Below are 22,825 nucleotides of genomic sequence, written 5' to 3'. Positions count from 1 at the left end.
TTAACTTTTATTATGGAATTTTCAAATATATACAAAAGGTAGGCCGAGTTCGGTGGCTCAGGCCTGTAATCCCAGCACTTTGGGAAGTTGAGGCAGGAGAATAGCTATATACACACACACACACAAAAGTAGAAAGAATAGTACAATGAATCTGGTTTGCCTATTATCAGAAGACATTTCTTTTTCTTCAACTTTTTTTTTTTTTTTTTTTTTGAGACGGAGTCTCGCTCTGTCACCCAGGCTGGAGTGCAGTGGTGCAGTCTTGGCTCACTGCAAGCTCTGTCCCCCGGGTTCACGCCATTCTTCTGCCTCAGCCTCCCGTGCAGCTGGGACTACAGGCGCCCGCCACCACGCCTGGCTAATTTTTTTTTGTATTTTTTAGTAGAGACGGAGTTTCACTGTGTTAGCCAGGATGGTCTCAATCTCCTGACCTGGTGATCCACCGTCTCGGCCTCCCAAAGTGCTGGGATTACAGGCGTGAGCCACCACGCCTGGCCTCTTCAACTTTTATTTTAAGTTTACATAAGTAAACATGTGCCATGGTGGTTTGCTGCACAGATCATCCCATCACCCAGGTACTAAGCCCAGTATCCATCAGCTATTCTTCCTGATGCTCTCCCTCCCCTACCCCTATCCCTCTGAAAGGCCCCAGTGGTATAGTTCCCACCATGTGTCCATGTGTCCTCATCATTCAGCTCCCACTTATAAGTGAGAACATGTGGTGTTTGGTTTTCTGTCACTGTGTTAGTTTGCTGAGGATAATGATTTCCAACCCCATCCATGTCCCTGCGAAGGACATGATCTCATTCCTTTTTATGTCTGCATAGTATTCCATGGTATATATAGTATTCCATGGCGTATACATACATAGTATTCCATGGTGTATATGTACCTCCATGGTGTATATTTTCTTTATGAGTCTATCACTGATGGGCATGTAGGTTGACTCCATGTCATTGTTATTGTGAATAGTGGTGCAATGAATGTACACGTGCATTTATCTTTATAACAGAATGATTTATATTCCTTTGGGCATATACCCAGTAATGGGATTGCTGAGTCAAATAGTATTTCTGCCTCTGGGTCTTTGAGGAATAACCACACTGTCTTCCACATGGTTGAACTAATTTACACTCCCACCAACAGTGTAAAAGTGTTCCTTTTTCTATGCAACCTCGTCTGCATCTGTTGTTTTTCAACTTTTTTTTTTTTTAAAGACAGAGTCTCGCTCTGTCACCTAGGCTGGAGTGCAGTGGCAGGATCTTAGCTCACTACAACCTCTGCCTCCCGAGTTCAAGCGATTCTCCTGCTTCAGCCTCCCGAATAGCTGGGATTACAGGCACACAACACCATGCCTGGCTAATTTTTTAATTTTTAGTAGAGACAGGGTTTCACCATGTTGTCAAGCTGGTCTGGAACTCCTGACCTCAAGACATCCACCTGCCTCAGCCTCCCAAAGTGCTGGGATTACAGGCGTGAGCCACCATGCCCGGATGTTTTTTGACTTTTTAATAGCCATTGTGAGTGGCATGAGATGGTGTCCCTGTGGTTTTGATTTGTATTTTTCTAATGATCAGTGATGTTGAGCTTTCTTTCATATGTTTTTTGGTCACATGTATGTTTTCTTTTGAGAGGTAAAGTGTCTGTTTATGTCCTTTGCCCACTTTTGGAGGCTTTCTTTTTTTTTTTTTTTTTTTTTTTTTTTGAGACAGAGTCTGGCTCTGTCGCCCAGGCTGGAGTGCAGTGGCGCAATCTCGGCTCACTGCTACCTCCACCTCCCACGTTCAAGCGATTCTCCTGCCTTGGCCTCCTGAGTAGCTGGAATTATAGGCACTCACCACCATGCCTGGCTAATTTCTGTATTTTCAGTAGAGACAGGGTTTCACCATGTTGGTCAGGTTGGTCTCAAACTCCTGACCTCATGATCCACCCGCCTCAGCCTCCCAAAGTGCTGGGATTGCAAGCGTGAGACCCCAAGCCCAGCCCCTTTGCCCATTTTTTAAAGGGGTTGTTTTTTTCTTGTAAATTTGTTTAAGTTCCTGTCACAAGACTTTAAATTATAAAATAGGACCTGCAGTTCCCTGTAAAGGAAAATGTTCTATAAATTCTGTAATGATCTTCTGGATAGCCAGGTGCGGTGGCTCACGCCTGTAATCCCCAGCACTTTGGCAGGCCAAGACGGGCTGATCACCTGAGGTCAGGAGTTTGAGACCAGCCTGGTCAACATGGTGAAACCCCGTCTCTCCTAAAAATACAACAAAATTAGCTGGGTGTGGTGGTGCATGCCTATAATCCCAGTTACTCAGGAGACTGAGGCAGGAGAATCACTTGAACCCAGGAGGTGAATGGAGGTTGCGGTGAGCCGAGATTGCACCATTGCACTCCAGCCTGGGCAACAAAAGCAAAACTCTGTCTCAAAAAATAAAAAAGGGGTCTCGTGGATAGCATAATTGTATTGCAATTTTGTGTGAAAAAGTATTAATCTGGCTGGGTGCAGTGGCACCCACCTATAATCCCAGCACTTTGCGGGGCCTAGACAGGAGGATTTCTTGGGGCCAGGAGTTCGAGACCAGCCTGGGAAAGACGGTCTGGAAAAAAAAAAAGAAAAAGTTAATTTATCAAATGTAAACGTGCCTGTTTTTCATTTCCAAGTGTATCTGAAACCTCCACAGACAGTAGGGACCTAGACTTCTCTCCATCTTTCAGAAGTCCTGTCTCCAAGGGAGCAGTTGCTGAGATCTGTGGGTCATTTCCCACCCTGCCCCTGGCCCCCTGCAGAGGCTGGGGTGGGAATAGCTGGCTCTTCAAACCCTGCCAAAAGCTCTGAACTCTGCCTTTTGCCAGTGGTCAGGCCTCCTCCACCTGACCCTTCACCCGAGGTGATGGGATGCCTAACCATAGGGCCAACTGGGGGGGCTTCTCTCTCTGCCTCTGCAGGAACTCAACCAAATAGCATTTACAGAGCAACCTCTGTGTGGCCAGCTGGCTTTCAGCCCTGGGGGTGGGAGGTGCAGGGGTGGAGTTGGGAACCTGATCCTGATCCCGGCACTACCCCCTGAGGAACCTCCAGTCTGCTGGGAGAAAAGCAAAGAAAGGTACCTAAAGCAGAGCTATTAAGCGCCCCAACTGTGCCTATGTGAGAGTCCCACCATTGTTTGCTTGGGAGGCAGATCCTAGTAAGCCTAAGTCAAGGAGGAGTGCGCACAGGGCAGGCCAGCCCGGAGGTCCCCGAGGGCAGGGCCTCCAGGCTTCCCATTCTTTCCAGGTTCCCACAGCGCTCAGGCCCCACTGGGCTCACAATAAGCTTCAATGACCGCTTTTGACTGAACCTTTCGCCTTTGTATCTGTCTCTGTGTCTCTCAGCATCTCTGTCTCTACGGGTCTCTGGCTCTCTCTTGTTTCCCAACATCCTTCCCGAGCCCCTGGGGAGCAGAGCTGGGGGAGCCCGGCAGTGGGAACGGGACAGCGTCCTGTTCTCACCAAGGACAATAAGGGCCGGAAAGGGCTGGAGCCAAGGCCTGGCGCAGACTCCCCCTCCCTGCCTGCCCTGGGCGCCCCCCCCGCCCCCCCCCCACGCCCTGACCCGCCTAAGTGCCAGTCCTCAGGGACTCAGCCTCCTTGCCCTTGGTCTCACATTCCCACTGCCCTCCCTTTTCTCTGGAGGTATCACTTCTGCCCCCAGGAACCCACAGAGCCAGTGCCCTCCCACTGTCCTCCACACTCCCCGCAGCCCCATCCCCTGCATTATTTACTCCTATTTCCGGAGCTGGCTGTGGGCGCCAGCGGGTGTCAGGGCCACGTGTGAGGGAGCAGGAGGAAACATCTGGCTTCCCTCTGTCCCCCAGGGGCGGGGACGCCTCTCTCTCCCTCAGGCCTACCGCGTCCTCTGGGGTGGAACTGAGCCCCAGGAGTCCAGGGGCCAAGAGGTTAGCACCTTTGCCCTTCTCACCCTCAGGGCTCTGGCAGCCATGGAGTCCTCACACCCCCTTACTTAATTATGGTGATTAGGTGGCTGTGATACCCCTGCCAGGGTTAATTGGCAGGTCAGGTGCAGCCAGCCTGCAACCAGGCAGGGTGCAGAGCTGCAACGTTGGCGCCAACCTGCCTTGTAAATGCACTCATTCCTTGAGGAAGGCGTCATTATTCCTGGACCACATGCTGCCCCTGGTGCCTATGCAGTGGGTGGCAGCAGGTGCTCAGATCCCTTGGCACTGCCCTGGCACCTGCTCTCCGGCTCTTCCCCACTCTCTTCTAGCCATAGAGATGATACTCCCTGCTGGTCCCCACCCAAGCCAGCTCTCGTTGTGGAAGGCATGGTGCCCTCTGCTGGCGGGATCCCTAGACTCCCCACCCACCCCGCGCGACCCTCTTCCCCACTCCCCTCCCTAGGCTGTGTCTGTGCTCACCTGCTCTGGGACCTGACCCTCTGCCCAGTGCTCCCACTTTGGGTTAGGGCAAAGTCGAGGTTTGACAGTGAGACTTAGAACCAACCCAGCCTCCCCTTAAGCCCAGAGACCAACTTGGACAACCTCGTCCTCTCCCACAGGGTCTCATATATCACAACCCACTGCCCTCCCCAACCATCAATACGGTGAGTCAGAGTTTAGAGTGGCCATCCTCTCAGGGAGGCTCTCTCTGGTCTCTACTGAACTTTCCGCCTCCAATCCCAGCCTAGGGGGAGAAGAGGCTTAATTCAGGATTCAGTCTTTCCAAATGGACCAGTCTTTTGAGTCTTCCAAGAAGGCTGGCTTCCACACTGACAGACCCAGCAGCAACTAATGCCACTCCCGGCCCTCAGGGTTAGCTTGTCTGGGAGGGTGCCGCTAGCCTCCAGGAGGGAGACGTGAATCCATAGCGCCCCCTGCAGGCGTCTTGGATAAACTGCCTAGCACTTCCTCCTTGGCCAGGTTACAGAAGGGCAAGTATCTAGGGTTCTGACCAAAGATGGGAGTGGGGTGGGGTGGCCTCTAATCCTTGACCAAAACTCATCTACTCACTTCTTCACCTTCACTGGGTCTTATTCCCTAACTCAGGCACCTATGGACAGGATTTTGTTTGTCAGGACAGGTTATTTCATTCAACCAACCCACCTTTTTTTTTTTTTGAGACAGAGTCTCACATTCAGGCTGCAGTGCAGTGGCACAATCTCCACCCACTGCAACCTCTACCTCCTGGGTTCAAGCGCAGATGGTGCCTCAGCCTCCCAAGTAGCTGGGACTACAGGCACACAACACCACACCTGGCTAATTTTTGTATTTTTCGTAGAGATGGGGTTCCCCATGTTGGCCAGGTTAGTCTCAAACTCCTGACCTCAAGTGATCCACCCACCTCGGCCTCCCAAAGTGCTGGGATTTCTGGCTTGAGCCACCGCGGCTGGCCCAACCCACTGTCTTTATTGTCCATTATCAGGCTCTGGAAAAGACAAAACTGACCAAGACAAGGTGTGTACCTTAAAACCCACACCATTCAGCACAAGGGAGGGCACCTAGGACAGGCACTCTGCACAGAGTTGTTCCTCATGACAGAGCACAGACAGGGCAGGGTGCAAGTAGCCACCTGCATTTGTATCAAGGTTGGCTCGGAAGTTGATGTCCTTGCTCCTATTGTTTTATATACTTCGCTACAACTTAGGAAGTTCCCAGTGTCTTGGCTACAAGACGGAGAAAAAAATGAAGGCACCAGAACAAACAGGCAAGGAGCAGCTGACCACCTGGGGAGTCTTTCTAAACACAGGCATATGTTCTTTCTGGAGTAGAACAGATAGGTCCCAGGGACAGCATCAGGAGAGAGGTCCCATCTATGCACTTGCAGCAGGGGGCTCATTTGCTCAAGGCAGGGAGCTGGAGTGGCAAAGATACCACGTGGAATCCCATGAAACAGTATAGGTGTACAGGACCTTTCCTTCCTTTACTTTTTTGCTCCAAGATCCCTTCTGGTACTGACGGGCTGGCCTTCCTGCCTTGCAGCCTTTATCCCTTTCCCCAAAGATCACGACTGCAGAACATTCATGCACTTTTCTTCCATGATGAGACTCACACAAGTGTATGCCACTCCAGCAGCACTGACGGTATTCCACAGATAACTGGTAAAAATGAATGTGGGAGTAAGGAAAGCCTCACCATTCCCAAGGTCTGAAAACAGAAGGTGCCCAAATGTCTCAACATTCTGTACACCTAAGCTGGGCACTGGTAGATGAGGTCCACAACATATCACAACTCACAGAGCTACAAAGAATCTACTTTATTGAACATTCAGGGTCAATTTCTCTTCTTGCTCTTGCCTGTGACCTTGGCTGGTGTGAGGACTGGAGCTGCTGCCTGGTACAGGGTGGAGGAGATCTTGTTGATGTAGTACAGACCAACCATGGAGAAGATGAAGCTATATGGTGAAGACAGAAAGGTCATGGCACCAGTGAGCATGCTGCCAGCCCGGTGCCTTCTAGGGAAGATACTAGCATCAGGAAAAAAATCCAAGTTCAAGTTTAGGAAAATGGGGAAGGACAAAAGAGGGAGAACAGAGGGAGAGGTAGCTGTGGAAGGAAAAAGTCTGGCACCATCAGAGTAGGATCCAGTGCCAAAGAACAGAATGCTACACCCCTTACCCAGCTGTCAGGAACATACCAGGTGGTGACACAGACTCGGTGGATGAGACCAGATGCAAAGAGAGCCAACAGGAGGCACAGGAGAACTAGGGAGGCAAGAAGAAACAAGGAGGGCAACGGTCAGAATGGAAATATTACGCATCCGCACATGGAGTCCAGGAGAAATCCGGGGCTCTCTGAATCCTGGGGAACCGGCTTAGAAGGGTATGCATGACAACAGCAGGAGGATTCAGATGACCTTAATGATACCCAGAACATGGAGGTAGGAGGTTGAGTGCGGTGACTCACACCTAGAATCCCAACACTTTGGGAGGCTGAGGTGGGCAGATCACTTGAGCCAGGAGTTTGAGACCAGCCTGAACAACAAAGTGAGACCCATCTCTTAAAAAAAAAAAAAAAAAAAAAAAAATTGAATTAAAAAAAAATTAGCCAGGCATGGTAGTACACTGGTACACATGCCTGTAGTCCCAGCTACTCAGGAGGCTGAGGTGGGAGGAACCCTTGAGCCAGGAAGTTCAAAGCTGCAGTGAGCTATGATTGCACCACTGCACTCCAGCCTGAGCAACAGAGTGAGACCCTGTCTCAAAGAAAAAAAAAAAAAAATGGATGTAGATGTATGCTTTTTTTTTTTTAATCAGCTCTGCCCCAAATCTCATGTAACTTCCCTATCCTGGCTTTCCTCCCATAAAAGGGAAAAGGAAAGGTGATGGACAACAGAGTCTGAAGGGCAAGATGTGTTCCCATTTGGGGAACCCAGTTAAGCCCTTTCCGACAGAAGCCAGACAATGAGAATCAATTCATTAAGCTGGGTGACCGGTGGTGGAAGTTGAGGGCCTTGCTCCCTGGACACAGGTTGGAGGGCAGAGTGCTTGGATTCACTTGTTCATGGGGGCAGGAAATGATTTTAGGTTACCTGGAATATGATGGGAGAGAAGATGAGAGGACAAAAGCAAGGACACACAGGGCTGCACCTGCCCAAGTGGAGAGGGCAGAGAAGGCGAAGTGGGCCAAGAGCTTTGCCCCACCACAATGGCATCTTTTTCTTTTTTTTTTAATTTTTGAGGCAGAATCTCACTCTCTCGCCCAGGTTGGAGTGCAGTGGTGCAGTTTCAGCTCACTGCAGCCTTGACCTCCTGGGCTCAAGCGATCCTCCCACCTCAGCTTCCCAAGTACCTGGGACTATAGGTGCGCACCACCATGCCCGGCTAATTTTTGTACTTTTTGTAGAGACAGGGTCTCTCTCTGTTGCCCAGGCTGGTCTTGAATTCCTGGGCCCAAGCACTTCTGCCAGCCTCCACCTCCCGAAGTGCTAGGATTACAGGCACGTGTCATCCCACCCAGCCAACTGTTTCTTTCAGAAGCAACTGAAAAGCCGGGCACGGTGGCTCACACCTGTAATCCCAGCACTTTGGGAGGCCGAGGTGGGTGGATCACCTGTTGTCAGGAGTTCAAGACCAGTCTGACCAACATGGTGAAACCCTGTCTCTATCAAAAATACAAAAATTAGCCAGGTATGGTGGCGCATGCCTGTAATCCCAGCTACTCGGCAGGCTGAGGCGGGAGAATCGCTTGAACCCAGGAGGCAAAGGCTGCAGTGAGCTGAGTTCACACCACTGTACTCTAGCATAGGTGACAGAGCGAGACTCCATCTCAAAAAAAAAAAAAAAAAAAAGAAGCAAGTGAAGATAATACATATGGAAAGAAACAAAATCTAACAGAGAGAAGTCCCAGGGCTACTGGATGGAAGGAACTCTGAAGCCTGCGAAAGGGCTATGCGGAGAAAGCAAGTCCTAGAGTGGGGCAAAGAAATGAGGGCAGCCAGGCCCAGTGGCTCACACCTGTAATTCCAGCACTCTGGGAGGCTGAAACAGGAGGATCACTTGAGCCCAGGAGTTCGAGACCAGCCTGGGCAATATGGTGAAACCCATCTCTACAAAAACTTAAAACAGTAGCTGGGTATGGTGGCACTCACTCACTGGTAGTCCCAGCTACTGGTAAGAGGTAAGACTGAGGTGGGAAGATTGCTTGAGTCCAGGTCAAGACTGCAGTGAGCCATGATCACATCACTGCACTCCAGCCTGGGTGACAGAGTAAAACCTTGTCTCAAAAAAAAGAAAAGATTAAGGGCAACTGTGATAGATCTTTGTTTTGCCAGATGAAGGTTTTACATGAGATTGCATCTGCTGTGAATTTATGAGCACGTGGCATTCCTTAAGTAATCTGGTCGTGATGCTTAATTTGCTTTATAAACTTAATTCTCCATAAATAACTGATTTTTTTTTTTTTTTTTTTTTGAGACGGAGCCTTGCTCTGTCGCCCAGGCTGGAGTGCAGTGGCGCGATCTCGGCTCACTGCAAGCTCCACCTCCCCGGTTCACGCCATTCTCCTGCCTCAGCCTCTCCAGTAGCTGGGACTACAGGCGCCTGCCACCTCGCCCGGCTAGTTTTTTTGTATTTTTTTAGTAGAGACGGGGTTTCACTGTGTTAGCCAGGATGGTCTCGATCTCCTGACCTCGTGATCCGCCCGTCTTGGCCTCCCAAAGTGCTGGGATTACAGGCTTGAGCCACCGCGCCCGGCCAAATAACTGAATCAATTCTTGATTACATGAGCAATTGAACAAGAATTATTCCAAACAGGAAATAATCTAACAGTTATTCTGATTTGGTCAGGATTCCTGCTGCCGTGGAAATTTGGTGCCTCTAGTATTTAGGCTCTTCACAATCTCCTCGAATAAGTAGAATTCTCTAATACTGAGTCAATTTCACATCAGAACTCCACAGTGAATTTGGTCCTGCTGCTTCTTCTGGTGGGACCAAGGACCACCTCCCAGCGAATAGATGCAAAACATCAGCCGAAATTTGCCTATTCCCCTCAAACCTTCCCTGGGAGCTGGCCAGAAGGTACCAAAGTTTCTTGCTTTCAAAGGCTTTCTCTTCCAGCTCCAACTCCAGGAGCTATACAAGATGCAGAATCGAAAAGCGTCATCTGTTTTCAGACAGCTTTAGTAAATATATTTCTCCTTAACAACCTTTAATACCTAAGCATCTGGAAATTCAATATCATGTTTCAGGAGGTTAAAGAGGAGAAAGTTTGCCGGGCGCGGTGGCTCAAGCCTGTAATCCCAGCACTTTGGGAGGCCGAGACGGGTGGATCACAACGTCAGGAGATTGAGACCATCCTGCCTAACACGGTGAAACCCCGTCTCTACTAAAAAATACAAAAAACTAGCCGGGCGAGGTGGCGGGCGCCTGTAGTCCCAGCTACTCGGGAAGCTGAGGCAGGAGAATGGCTTGAACCCGGGAGGCAGAGCTTGCAGTGAGCTGAGATCCGGCCACTGCACTCCACCCTGGGCGACAGAGCAAGACTCCGTCTCAAAAAAAAAAAAAAAAAAAAAAAAAAAGAGGAGAAAGTTCAAACACTCAAGCTCCAATATTCACTTACTCTCAGGGAAGATCTTTGCTTGGAATCCTTTGCCAAAAACAAGATTCTCCAGATTATTGAAGGCCTGGTTGAGGGAGTTAAGGAGTAGGGCGTGCAACTGGGGCAGAGCTGTGTGGGGAAGGGGAAGGGCACATGCCTACGTGGCCCGCCCCCTCCAACCGCAGGGAGGATACAGTGAGCGAGAACACGAAGAGACCCGAGCCAAGCAGGCCGCCCTGGATGGTGAGCCACTCGGTGGAGGCCAGCTGACGGCTGTACATCTGCATCCCAGCGAAGAGCAGCAGGGACAGGAGGGAGGAAAGCGCCAGCGAGGTGCCTGTACCTACCACTAGAGGGGATGGGAGAAGGGACAGAGAATCAGGCTCCGCCCTCCCTCCGGCAAGCTACGGGCAGATCGGCCGGTCCTGAAGCTCGGTGGGCCGACCCCTCCAAGAACTCCCGGGACTGCAGCCACATGCCCCAACTCCCCACACCGCGCGGCAACCCCTAGGTATTCCCCAGCCCCGGACACCCCGAACCCTCCCGTCCAGTGGAAATGCCCGCTCCCGGTGGAACCCAGGACACGTCAGCTCTGCCAGGAGAGGACAAGGAAAGCTTTTCCACCCAAACCCCGACCCCCTCTAGCACTTCCTGGGGACCCCACCAGTCCCGTTACCCATCATGCCCCTCCCGTGAGTCCAACCGGCGCCTCTGGCCAAGAAAGGGAAGCTGAGGCGGGTGCGGTTAGCTATGCGCATGCGTTAGCGCTTAACGCGGACTTGCTGCTCCCCGCGTTCTCCTCTTTCGTCCTCTCAGTGCCTGGACGCAGCGCCCTCTTGCGACAGGGAGGAAATAATGCGTCGAGGGGGCATCCTCGGCCACCGCCCTGGTCCCCAGGCTTTCCTCATACCTGGTGCGTCTGCTGCCACTCTGTACAAGCTGCACTTATCTCTTTAAGTCATTGGGCCCGTGCCTGTGGCATCTATGCCATCTCTGTCTTCTTTGCCATTTCTGTCATCTCTAGTGCACGTTCCTCAAACCTCCCTGCCCCATGACCATTGCCTCAACATCTCTCAACCCAAAATTTAGTGCTCTCAATCAGGAACCCATTTTCCTCCGAAACTAATCCCCCGCTTTATATGAGTAAAATTAGGAGCCAATGAAAAACGAGAATATAAGAAATGGCTCCCCCCTCAAATACCTTTCCATATTCCCCAACCCCCCGACCGGCTTTCGAGAACCACGTGGGGGGAACTATTTCCCACCCCCTACCCCGACGGGCGCTGTTCGAGGCTGGTCCCTGGAGCATGCGCAGTGACACCTCACCCCCCAGCCCTCCTCACACCCCCACTGGGCTCCTGCATTAAGCCCAGGGTTCGCAGCCGCAGCCGGGATCGGGCACCCAGGGGCGGGCGGGCACGGTAGGGCCATGGCAGAGGGTGAGGATATGCAGACCTTCACTTCCATCATGGACGCACTGGTCCGCATCAGTGTGAGTTAAGGTGGGGTCGAGGGAAGGGGAGGGGGCGTATAGGGTTCTGTGGCAAGCTGGGACCTGGAACAGGTGGGGATCCAGGAAGATGCTGGGATGTAGACAGGGGACTAGCGATGGCAGAAACGGCTGGGAGGGTCGGGATGCAGGTATGAGAGGGTAATCCCGGGAGCAGCCCGGAGGTGAGTGCCTTGAAGGCGTCGGTGTGCTGGGGCGTGAGGAGGAGCTAGGAGCAGCCCAGACGCAGCGGGTGGGCTGGGGTGGCCTCCAGCAGTGCACCGGGGCTGGGGCTTCAGGGGAAAGGCGCTGTTATGAGGAGGGGAAGTGTGAGCTTGGATATTTTCCAAGAAAACTGAGGACAGGTGGGGGATGATGTAGGAGCCGCCCCACAGTGCAGTTCCCAATTTGGACCCCTCCCCAAGACCCCACCCCACGCACCCCCACTCAGGGCTGCTTCCGAGCCTGCGGTTGTCATGGCAACCCTTGCCCGGCTCTCCCAGGGGCGGTGCCAACCGTGTTCCCCCCCACCACTTCCTCCCCCCCTCCTTGTCCCTCCCTCCTTTGTGTCAGCTGCGCCCCTGACCGGGATGGCTGCGAAGAGAGGGACCAAGGTGAGGTGTGGGGGTGGGGCATAGCCTGAGGACCCCCACTCTCGCCACCAAGAGGGGGAGGGGACTTCCGGTGGGGAGGGGGCGAGTAGGCGGGGCTCTTGATTCTCCCACTAGCTCGGAGAAGGGGGTGCCGCTGACCGGGTTGCGCTGCAGGAGAGGGCGGGAGGGCCTGATGGGGGCGAAGGGGAATGGGTTGGTAAGAGGGATTGGAGGAGAACGATGGGGAAGTGAAGGATGGGGAATGGAGGCTGGAGTGGCCGCAGGCCGGAGCCGCGGCAGGAGGACGTATGGAGCGAGCAGGATGGAGTGCCAGCTTCACCTGACTATCGGGAATCACGGCATGGGGGTGCTGCTAGAGAAGGGAGTGGGGGTCTGCATGGAGCTGCAGAATGGGCGGTGTCCTTGAGAAAAATGCCAGGGGCAAGCTGCCCACAGATGGGGGATGGAGGCAGGTGAGGGGGCTGCCAGCTGGGGCTGCTGCAGCTGGAGAAATGGGGATTGGGCTTGAGGCTGGAGCAGGCACAAGCTTCAACCGTCCCTCCTCTGGGCCTTTAGCTCTGCCGCAGGGAAAGAAGCAAGGGACAGAGGTCTGGGAAGGTCTGTGAACCAGCCCAAGGCAGGTGCTGGGGAAAAGCTACAGATAGCTTGTCTTGCTCCTTCCTCAGACCCCTAGGGTATCCAAGGGCAGCCAAGGGGCTGCTGAGGTATGCCTAGGTGTCCAAGCGCTGACCTAGCCTCCTGGTCCCTCCACAGACCAGCATGAAGAACATGGAGAAGGAACTGCTGTGCCCAGTGTGTCAAGAGATGTACAAGCAGCCACTGGTGCTGCCCTGTACCCACAACGTGTGCCAGGCCTGTGCTCGGGAGGTCTTGGGCCAGCAGGGCTACATAGGACATGGTGGGGACCCCAGCTCTGAGCCCACCTCTCCTGCCTCCACCCCTTCCACCCGCAGCCCCCGCCTCTCCCGCAGAACTCTCCCCAAGCCAGACCGCCTGGACCGACTGCTTAAGTCAGGTGGGACTGGGGCCTGTAGGGTGGGGATGGGAATGCTGAGCTATTCATCAGGAAGATGGAAGAAGTCCATCACTGGTCAGGGGCATCTGTCTGTCTTTCTAGGGGGTGGAGATAGTGCTTACGCAGGCTCTAATGAGAGCTGAGCTCTGGCACAATGAAAATCTAATTTAATTGAACAGGCTTCCCCACATCCAGCCAGCTGTAACTCTCACGTCCTCTACCTCCCTGGTTCACCCACAGGCTTTGGGACATACCCTGGGAGGAAGCGAGGTGCTTTGCACCCCCAGGTGATCATGTTCCCGTGTCCAGCATGCCAAGGTGATGTGGAGCTTGGGGAGCGGGGTCTGGCAGGGCTTTTCCGGAACCTGACCCTGGAACGTGTGGTGGAGCGGTACCGCCAGAGTGTGAGTGTGGGAGGCGCCATCCTGTGCCAGTTGTGCAAGCCGCCACCACTAGAGGCCACCAAGGGCTGCACAGAGTGCCGCGCCACCTTCTGCAATGAGTGCTTCAAGCTCTTCCACCCCTGGGGCACCCAGAAGGCCCAGCATGAGCCCACCCTGCCCACCCTCTCCTTCCGCCCCAAGGTGAGCCAGCCCTTCCAAGCCCTGGGGAGGGAGGGACATGCTGCTGCAGGTGGGTGGGGGTGCCTGGCATTGTGGGTTTCCAAAAGGAAGTGGGAAGGGTTTTTCAATGCTAAGCACTTACCTCTGTTATCTGTAACAAAGTCACTGGACAAATCATTCAACAACTTCGGGCCTCCATCTCATTTACTACAGGGGGATTGTAGTATCTGCCCTGCAATGTCCATACCTAAAGGGTTGCTGAGAGGAGGGTGTGAGATAATGTTTGTTCACTATCTGCACACTGAAAAGGTCTGTGTGCATTCACTCACTGAACAAATATTTAATGAGCACCTATGTGCACGGGGCTATTCTAGGTGTTGGAGATACAGCAGTAAACAAGATGGACAAGGTTAATTATTAACTATCAGGCTAAGATTAATTGGCATCATTATTACTGTTATTACCACATATCCCAATGAGAGAGATGAAAGGAGGTGCAATGCTGGTGAAATGGGCACCGCCCGGAAACTGCAGGAAAGGCTCTCTTTGATGCCAGTATGTACCACCAGGTGGCACTGTGGAGCACCACCAGCGGGTGTCTGGGTGTCTCCACTCCCATCTTGCCAGTGGAGGGAGGGCACCAAACTGCTGTAGTGGTAGCATAGTACCCTTACCCACACCATTGTCTGACCATCACATTGTTCTTTGTGTCCCTAGGGTCTTATGTGCCCAGACCACAAGGAAGAGGTGACCCACTACTGCAAGACATGCCAACGACTGGTATGTCAACTCTGCCGGGTGCGGCGCACCCACAGCGGGCACAAGATCACACCAGTGCTCAGTGCCTACCAGGCCCTCAAGGTAAGGACCCCCCTTATCCAACCCTAGTGCTAACTCACACTCTTACCCTCTTGCACCTCCTCCCAACTGCTGGCTTCTGCAGAGCTGGGCATGATGCCCACCTCTTTCTTCCCCCTCAGGACAAGCTGACAAAGAGCCTGACATACATCCTGGGAAACCAGGACACGGTACAGACCCAGATCTGTGAGCTGGAGGAGGCCGTGAGGCACACCGAGGTGAGGGAGGGCACGGAGGTGGGCCCTGGGCCCTGCCTGGGAGTAGGGGCAGGAAGGGGGTGTGGGTGGTCATGACCCAATCACCTCGTTGCGAGCTCAGGAAGCCCGTGAGGTGTCCAGGTTCTGGTTAAACCAGGTTTGCAGGAACACCAGTGCCCCAGGCCAGGCTGTACCTGGGCTGCAGGGGGAGCAGGGTGGCTATAGCTCAGGAGAGAGCTCGAAAAACCCCACACACGTCGCTCAAAAAACCCTATGCATAGCTCAGATGCTCTCAGGCTCAAGTGCCTACCAAAGATGGCACACATCCCCAGTACTAGAGTGAGGTGATGACTGATACCTTCTGCCAGGTTGATTGAGCTGGCTGACATGAGGATGGACAACTAAGGATGGCATAGATGCCAGTGGACATTAATTAGTGCAGTCAAAGTGGACATTAGGGTAGGCATGGTCTTGTTCATTTGGATGAGTCACTAAGGGGCAGGGATTATGATGTGGGGATCCAGGAAGGTTGGCATAAATGACCTGGAGTTGAGTCCATCTAGAGGTCCCTTTGCAACCATGAGCCCAGGCCCTGTAGGAATGGGTGAGCAGGATTTCCCCAGATCCCTTGTAACCTTAGCCATGCTGTGGTGTCCAAAGAGGCCAGCACAAGTGCTGCCTCCAAAAAGAAGATAGTAAGTCATGCATCCTTTGGGTGTTGCTCCCTGGGCAGGTGAGTGGTCAGCAGGCCAAGGAGGAGGTGTCACAGCTGGTGCGGGGGCTGGGGGCTGTGCTGGAGGAGAAGCGGGCATCACTGCTTCAGGCCATTGAAGAATGCCAGCAGGAGCGGCTGGCCCGTCTCAGCGCCCAGATTCAGGAGCACCGGAGCCTGCTGGATGGCTCAGGTCTGGTGGGCTATGCCCAGGAAGTACTTAAGGAAACAGACCAGCCTTGCTTTGTGCAAGCCGCCAAGCAGCTGCACAACAGGTACTCAGGGGCATGGGATCCTAGGGGGGCAGGGACATCATGGGTGTGACCAACATCTAGGACAATGTCTACAGTACTTCCAGGTGAAGAACTGGGGTTCTGAGGATTTTCATGAGGCCAAACTGATACCAGCTCCCAAAGCAGTTCCCAAGGCTCTAGGGGCAGGCAAGAGAATTGAGGGGAAGGGTGGCTGCCCAGATGGCAGTGCCTGACCTTTTCTTGCCCCCATCCCAGGATTGCCCGAGCTACTGAAGCCCTCCAGACGTTCCGGCCAGCTGCCAGCTCCTCCTTCCGCCATTGCCAACTCGACGTGGGACGTGAGATGAAGCTGCTGACAGAGCTTAACTTCCTGCGAGGTAAGGAGATGGCCAGGCCCCATGCCCAACCAGAGCCTTCTTCCCTTCCTCCCCAGCAGCGGGCCCGGGGGGCAGTGCCCACCGGGGACCTCCCCGGCCTCCTGCCCGGCCTGGCCAGCCATTCCTCCCACCCAGCCCACCCTGCCACACCGTCCTACCGCGCTCAGCGCTGCTTCTCCCTCTCTTTGTTTGTAGGCTGTGGCCACCGCGGACTCTGCTCCGGAGCACCCCAGGCAAGTCAGCGGCCCTGCCCCGGGGGCCCTGCCCGCCGCCGGGCCCCCTTCCCACCCCGCTGCTCCCACACATCTCGGCCAACCACTCATTGCTTCCTTCTCTTTCCTGCCTTGCCCCAACCTCGTGGTCCTCCCACTGAACCAATGCCCTGTCTCTCTTCTGCCTTCTTCAGGCGCTTGCGTAATCCTGGCCCTTCTGACCTTTTGTCCTTGTGACCCTTGCCCTCTGGCCTTGCACTTCCTTTCCCTTGACCTCCAACCCCTGCCCTCAGCTTTTGCTGTCCCTCTGTTGTCCCCACTTTCCACCTCGCTGCCTCCTGCATCTCTCTTCTGAGCCTGGTCCTCTTCCTTCCTGCTCGGTGCCCTCTTGCCTGTGGGCTCCAGTGGCCTTTGCCTGCCCCTCCCTGGGGCTCTTCTTAACTCATACAATGTCTGAGCTGCAAGGACCCCCAGAACTTACCTGATCTGATACCCTTATTTGACAGGGGAGGAAACTGAGGCCCAGAAAGGGGAAGTGACTTATTCCAGGCCAGAGTGAGGTAGCAGCAGCCCAGGACTAGCACACAGGTGTCCTCACCCCCAGCCCAGCACTTTCCAGCCTCGTTCTCTTTTGGGCCCTGCCCTGCCTCTCCTGTGCCCAGTCCCGAGATGAGCCCTTCCCCAGCTCCCTCTCACCCACACTCACCCCCCCGGCTCCCGCTGCTTTCCCTTTTCCTGCCTGTCCCTGTCCTCCATGCCAGGCCAGTGGCCAGGCCCTGACTGACCCCCGCTGTCTCTTCCAACAGTGCCTGAGGCCCCCGTCATTGACACCCAGCGCACCTTTGCCTATGATCAGATCTTCCTGTGCTGGCGGCTGCCACCCCACTCACCACCTGCCTGGCACTATACCGTTGAGTTCCGGCGCACGGATGTGCCTGCCCAGCCGGGCCCCACCCGCTGGCAGCGGCGGGAGGAGGTGAGGGGCACCAGTGCCCTGCTCGAGAACCCCGACACGGGCTCTGTGTATGTGTTGCGCGTCCGCGGCTGCAACAAGGCTGGCTACGGCGAGTACAGTGAAGATGTGCACTTGCACACGCCCCCAGCACCTGGTGAGTGAGCAGGCACAGGTGGTCGTGCAAAGGGCATGGGGTATGCCAGGGCCCAGGCCCTGACGGTTGGTTCGGGTGGTCGCTAGAGAGGCCACATAACATAGTAGGTCTCACACCCACTAACTTTGGAGCTAGACTGCTTGGGTTCAAATCCCAGCTCTACCTCTTGCCAACTGTGTGAGTGGCTTCTGGCAAGTTTTGCACTCTCTCTGAACTTCAGAGTCCTTTTCTGTAGGGATAATGATAATACTAGCCAGGTGCAGTGGCTCATACCTGTAATCCAAGCACTTTGGGAAGCCAAGGAGGGAGGATTGCTTGAGGCCAGGAGTTCAAGACCAACCTGGCCAACATAGCAAGACCTGATCTCTAAAAAAATAAATAGGCCAGGCAAGGTAGCTCACACCTGGAATCCCAGCACATTGGGAGGCCGAGGCGGGCAGATCACAAGGTCAAGAGTTCGAGACCAGCCTGGCCAACATGGTGAAACCCCGTCTCTACTAGAAATACAAAAATTAGCCAGGCGTGGTGGTGCATGTCTACAATCCCAGCTACTCGGGAGGCTTAGGCAAGAGAATCGCTTGAACCCGGGAGGCGGAGGTTGCAGTGAGCCGAGATTGCGCCACTGCACTCCAGCCTGGACGACAGAGGAAGACTCCGCCGTCTCAGAAAAAATAAATAAATAAATAAAGGCCAGGCGAGGTGGCTCACACTTGTAATCCTGGCACTTTGGGAGGCCAAGGCAGGTGAATCACCTGAGGTTGGGAGTTTGAGACCAACCTGACCAACATGGAGAAACCTACTAAAAATATAAAAGTAGCCAGGTGTGGTGGCACATGCCTGTGATCCCAGCTACTTGGGAGGCTGAGGCAGGAGAATCACTTGAACCTGGGAGGCGGAGGTTGTGGTGAGCCGAGATCGCGCCATTGCACTCCAGCCTGGGCAACAAGAGTGAAACTCTGTCTCAATCAATAAATCAATAAAATACGTTAAAAAAATTTATTTTTGGCTGGGCACGGTGCCTTACGCCTGTAATCCAAGCACTTTGGGAGGCCGAGGCAGGTGGATCACAAGGTCAGGCGTTCAAGACCAGCCTGGCCAACATAGTGAAACCCCGTCTCTACTAAAAATAAAAATAATTAGCTGGGCGTGGTGGCTACTTGGGAGGCTGAGGCAGGAGAATCGCTTGAAGCTGGAAGGCGGAGGTTGCAGTAAGCTGAGATTGTGCCACTGCACTCCAGCCTGGGGAACAGTGTGAGACTCCGTGTCAAAAAGAAATTATTTTTAAAAAATGATAATGCTTACCTCATAGGGTTACAAGAATTCAGCTGGTGTGAGACGATGCATGGGAGTCTGAGTACAATGTCTGGCTCATGGTTAGGGCTCAAGAATGTTACTAAAGTGACTAGAAAATAGTTTGAACTCCAGGGTGTGGGCATGAGAGGGAAGCCTTGCCACCCAAGTAGGGACTGGGTATAAGGGCCAGGTGTGAACCCAGAGTATGGGCTGGAAGGCATAGATTGATGGTGATGGGAATGTCACCAGGTAGAACAGAATAGTGGGAACTGTCCATGGGGCTGGCCACAAGTAAGGGGTTGGAGGAAACCCCATGAGTCAGCCAGGTCCAGAGCACTGGCTTCTGTGCCCACTGTCATCACAGAAACTCTCTGGGGTTCCATGCCCATTTGGAATGCCCCCTTCTTTTTTCCTCATGCCTCCCTTTCCGGTTTCCCATGTCCTGTTCTCTTGAACCCCCTGCCTGTTCCTGGTGACTGAACTCCCTTGCAATGCGTTCCCTGTTCTGCAGTCTCACAGCCCCCAGTGCCAGTGTTTGTCCCTGAAGTTGTTCCTCCATCTCAACCCTCTCCCTCCTTCCAGTCCTGCACTTCTTCCTCGACGGCCGCTGGGGTGCAAGCCGAGAGCGGCTGGCCATCAGCAAGGACCAGCGAGCAGTACGGAGTGTTCCAGGGCTGCCCCTGCTGCTGGCTGCTGACCGGCTGCTGACCGGCTGCCACCTGAGTGTGGATGTGGTCCTGGGCGACGTGGCTGTGACCCAGGGCCGCAGCTACTGGGCCTGCGCCGTAGACCCAGCCTCCTACTTGGTCAAGGTGGGCGTCGGGCTGGAGAGCAAGCTTCAAGAAAGTTTCCAGGGTGCCCCCGATGTGATCAGCCCCAGGTCAGACCCCTCTGGAAGGGATGGAGTATGGGGGTCCTGGTGGAAGTGAGGGGCACGGAAGGGGTGGCAAGCGGAGCACAGACTTGCTAGGGTGGGATGGGAGGGGATTAGGAGGAAGTAGTAGGAGCATGGAAGCCAGGCTGGGAGGCCTGTGGCCAGGAGAGGCATGGGCTCAGCAAAAGGGCTTTTGAGGACTGATTTTCAGAGCGTGGTGTGTGGTCAGGGAAAGGGATGATAGAAGAGGGAGCCATCTCTGCTTCCTTCCAACCATCTGCCACTCTGGACCAATACACCATCTCTCCAAGCATCTGTATCCTTTCTTCCTAACACTCCATTTCCAACATCCCTTCTCCATCAAACCTTTGCTCTCCAAGACCTCCTTCACCCATATCTTAAAATTCTTCCCTTAGCTGGGCACAGTGGCTCACGCCTATAAACCCAGCACTTTGGGAGGCCGAGGCAGGCAAATCACTGGAGGTCGAGAGTTCAAGACCAGCTTGACCAACATGGAGAAACCCTATCTCTACTAAAAATACAAAAAAATTAGCTGAGTGTGGTGGCACATGCCTGTAACCCCAGCTACTCGCGAGGCTGAGGCAGGAGAATCACTTGAACCCGGGAGGTGGAGGTTGCGGTGAGCCAAGATTGTGTCATTGCACTCCATCCAGCCTGCGTGACAAGAGCAAAACTCCTTCCAAAAAAAAAAAAAATCTTCCCTTAAACATCTCACCTCCATAACCCTCCTCTCCCCAACTCCCTATTTAAAACTCTCCCACTAATGCTTTTCATCCTAAGCCTTCTCCCCAGCACTCTGTCCCCCAACACCTTATTTCTTCAAAATGCTTTCTCCCCAACACAAATCCCCTCCTAAACCCCATTGTCCCCAACCCCGCATCCCTCTAACACCGTTCATTTGTGACACCAATCCACCCTCATCTCTCTCCCGACACCCACCTTCCCAACAACCTTTCTCTTCTTAGTCACTAATTTCGGATTCTTCCAACGTCCTCTCATCCTCAGAACCATCTCTCTAGCATGATTTCCCCAATACCATTTTTCTTGACGCCTTTCCACGTGCTATACCAATGCTATGTCTTTCCCATCCCCCTAGCACCTCTTGCCAATGTGCTTTCCTCTCAGTGCTCTCTTTCCACCAAACCCAAACCCCTGACCCTATACTCCAACCTGCCTCTTCAGCGTTTTCTTCTCAACACCCAAAATCCATCCCTTCTACCTCTTGCTCCTCAACATTCCATCCTTCCAGCGTCTCCCTCTGGTACCTCATCTGTCACTCCATCCCTCAACAATCTCATCCCCAACACCCGCTTCTGCAGGTACGACCCGGACAGCGGGCACGACAGCGGTGCCGAGGATGCCACAGTGGAGGCGTCGCCACCCTTTGCTTTCCTAACCATTGGCATGGGGAAGATCCTGCTGGGGTCGGGGGCAAGCTCAAACGCAGGGCTGACGGGGAGGGACGGCCCCGCAGCGGGCTGCACAGTGCCCCTGCCGCCTCGCCTGGGCATCTGCCTGGACTATGAGCGGGGCCGGGTTTCCTTCCTGGATGCTGTGTCCTTCCGTGGGCTCTTGGAGTGCCCCCTGGACTGCTCAGGGCCTGTGTGCCCTGCCTTTTGCTTCATTGGGGGTGGCGCAGTACAGCTCCAGGAACCAGTGGGCACTAAGCCTGAGAGGAAAGTCACCATTGGGGGCTTCGCCAAGCTGGACTGAGCCTTCCAGGTCCCTCATGCAGACCTGGGGTCCTCCTGGGCCCTGGCCCCCAAACCTCTTGGCGCCGGGTTGTTACCCCCTGGAAGCTTCTCCCCCAAACTCTCCTACCATGTGGCCCTGCCCCTTCTCCCGTGTCTGTGTCTTCTCACGGTTTTCTCTTGACCCAGGGGCTCTCTTCTGCCCATCTCTCTGGATGGCCCCCGTTCTCTCCATTGCCTGTTAGCCAGGCCCCCACCCCCACTGAGTCTGCCCTATGACCTGCCTTTGGCATGTTACCCAAGCTATGGAGAGAGCCCCTTCTCCATCCCTGTCCTGTGCTCCCCAGGCTGATTGGGCCGGGCACCTGAAACACTGGGCATGATCTCCAGCTCTGCCCTTGCCCTGCCAAGCTCCCTGCCCTGTTGATGCTGAACTACAGCCTTGGGACAGGCAGGCTTTGGGGCTGGAAGCTGTCCAGGCACTCCTGGTGACTGGAAGGGGACCCTGTCATCCTGCTTTATTTATTTGGGTCCCGACCCCCTGCAGCCGCATGCCCCTTACGTCCCTCTTCTCCCTCTTGCATGCTTTTACCTGTCCCGCACCCACGCCAATGTGCCAAGTCTCCCTTGGGGACCCAGCTGAGTCTGGGTGTTCCCATTGGGTTCGGCCAGGCAAGGCCTCTGGTGCCCACTGCTGTCCTCCTGCAGTGGGCTCTGCTAGGCCTGTGCTGAGCAACAGCTGTTATTGTCATGGTTTATAAATAATAAACTGTGATGCCAGGCACATCTCTGCTTTCCCTGAGCACAATCATTCCTGTTAGTTTCTGTGCTGGGTGTGGTGGGCGGGAGGGGGCAGGGTGCTAGGCTGTGGTTCTGGGCAGGGGCAACCAATGGATCTGGTGCCTGAGGGAGGAAGGCCCCAGGCTAGGCGCTCTAAGCCTCCTGCCACACGTGTCCTGACCCCACCTGAGCCCACCACAGCTGCCAGGAGACATAGCTCTCTGGCTGCTGGCAGCAGGCCCCAACCAGGGCATCCGGGCCTGCCCTGCAGCACCAGGCCCTGGGGGAATGCAGTTGAGGGGACAGGCAATGTGCCTGGGCCCAAAGGGATCAGGGAACCAGAACCACTTCCCCATTCTCAGGGTGTTGTGGAGCCCACCCCAGGGGCAGCAGGCTGGTGGGGCAGCCGGGGTCAGGGAGGGGGCTGGGCCTGGTGCCAGCACCTGGATCTGACCCAGCCTCCGCTTATCTCAACCCTGTTGACTCTGGGCTGTTAATCACTGCCCAAGGATTTACTTCACACCCGGACAGCTAAGAATAGAGCCACCTGGGGGCACTGTGCCAGGGGGCAAGGAGGGCGTGGGCCAGGCGAAGAGAGGGGAGAGCCACTGGCACACAGAGCCCAGTCACGGAGCCCAGTCATGCCAGCCCTCCAAAACCCGCCTGGGTTTCGTTTCCTCCTTCCGCTTGTGCTGCCAGGGTTAGCCAGAGGTGGCTCCTCAGGCCACCCCTATACCCCAACGTC

The 22,825-nt window shown here is 54.4% G+C and overlaps 2 protein-coding genes across 8 annotated transcripts; one reads left to right on the top strand and one right to left on the bottom strand.

The window, feature by feature from the left end:
* Positions 1–6,225: 6,225 nt before the first annotated feature.
* On the bottom strand, positions 6,226–10,852 carry LOC105498002 (keratinocyte associated protein 2). Its single transcript, XM_011769706.2, has 5 exons — positions 10,698–10,852; positions 10,216–10,370; positions 10,043–10,106; positions 6,621–6,687; positions 6,226–6,378 (listed from the first exon to the last, which is right to left on the bottom strand). The coding sequence occupies exons 1-5, from the start codon at positions 10,777–10,779 to the stop codon at positions 6,258–6,260; spliced, it is 489 nt and encodes a 162-aa protein (XP_011768008.1). The 5' UTR covers positions 10,780–10,852; the 3' UTR covers positions 6,226–6,257.
* On the top strand, positions 10,515–22,086 carry LOC105498000 (tripartite motif containing 46). Of its 7 annotated transcripts, XM_071084300.1 has the most exons (12): positions 10,987–11,517; positions 12,486–12,494; positions 12,691–12,767; positions 12,878–13,139; positions 13,380–13,723; positions 14,420–14,563; positions 14,683–14,778; positions 15,491–15,744; positions 15,979–16,100; positions 17,119–17,421; positions 19,297–19,594; positions 20,929–22,086. In XM_071084300.1, the coding sequence occupies exons 1-12, from the start codon at positions 11,451–11,453 to the stop codon at positions 21,320–21,322; spliced, it is 2,370 nt and encodes a 789-aa protein (XP_070940401.1). In that variant the 5' UTR covers positions 10,987–11,450; the 3' UTR covers positions 21,323–22,086. The 7 variants fall into 7 exon arrangements, with proteins under 7 accessions (XP_070940395.1, XP_070940401.1, XP_011768004.1 ...); XM_071084294.1 differs by lacking the exons at positions 10,987–11,517; positions 12,486–12,494; positions 12,691–12,767 and adding an exon at positions 10,515–10,532; XM_011769702.3 differs by lacking the exons at positions 12,486–12,494; positions 12,691–12,767 and having other exon boundaries at positions 10,987–11,513.
* Positions 22,087–22,825: the final 739 nt, after the last annotated feature.

This window comes from Macaca nemestrina, chromosome 1, assembly GCF_043159975.1.
Source record: "Macaca nemestrina isolate mMacNem1 chromosome 1, mMacNem.hap1, whole genome shotgun sequence".
In the NCBI taxonomy this organism is placed as follows: Eukaryota; Metazoa; Chordata; class Mammalia; order Primates; family Cercopithecidae; genus Macaca; species Macaca nemestrina.
The sequence above is the reverse complement of the archived record's forward strand: the minus strand, read 5'-3'. Positions and strand labels throughout refer to the sequence as shown.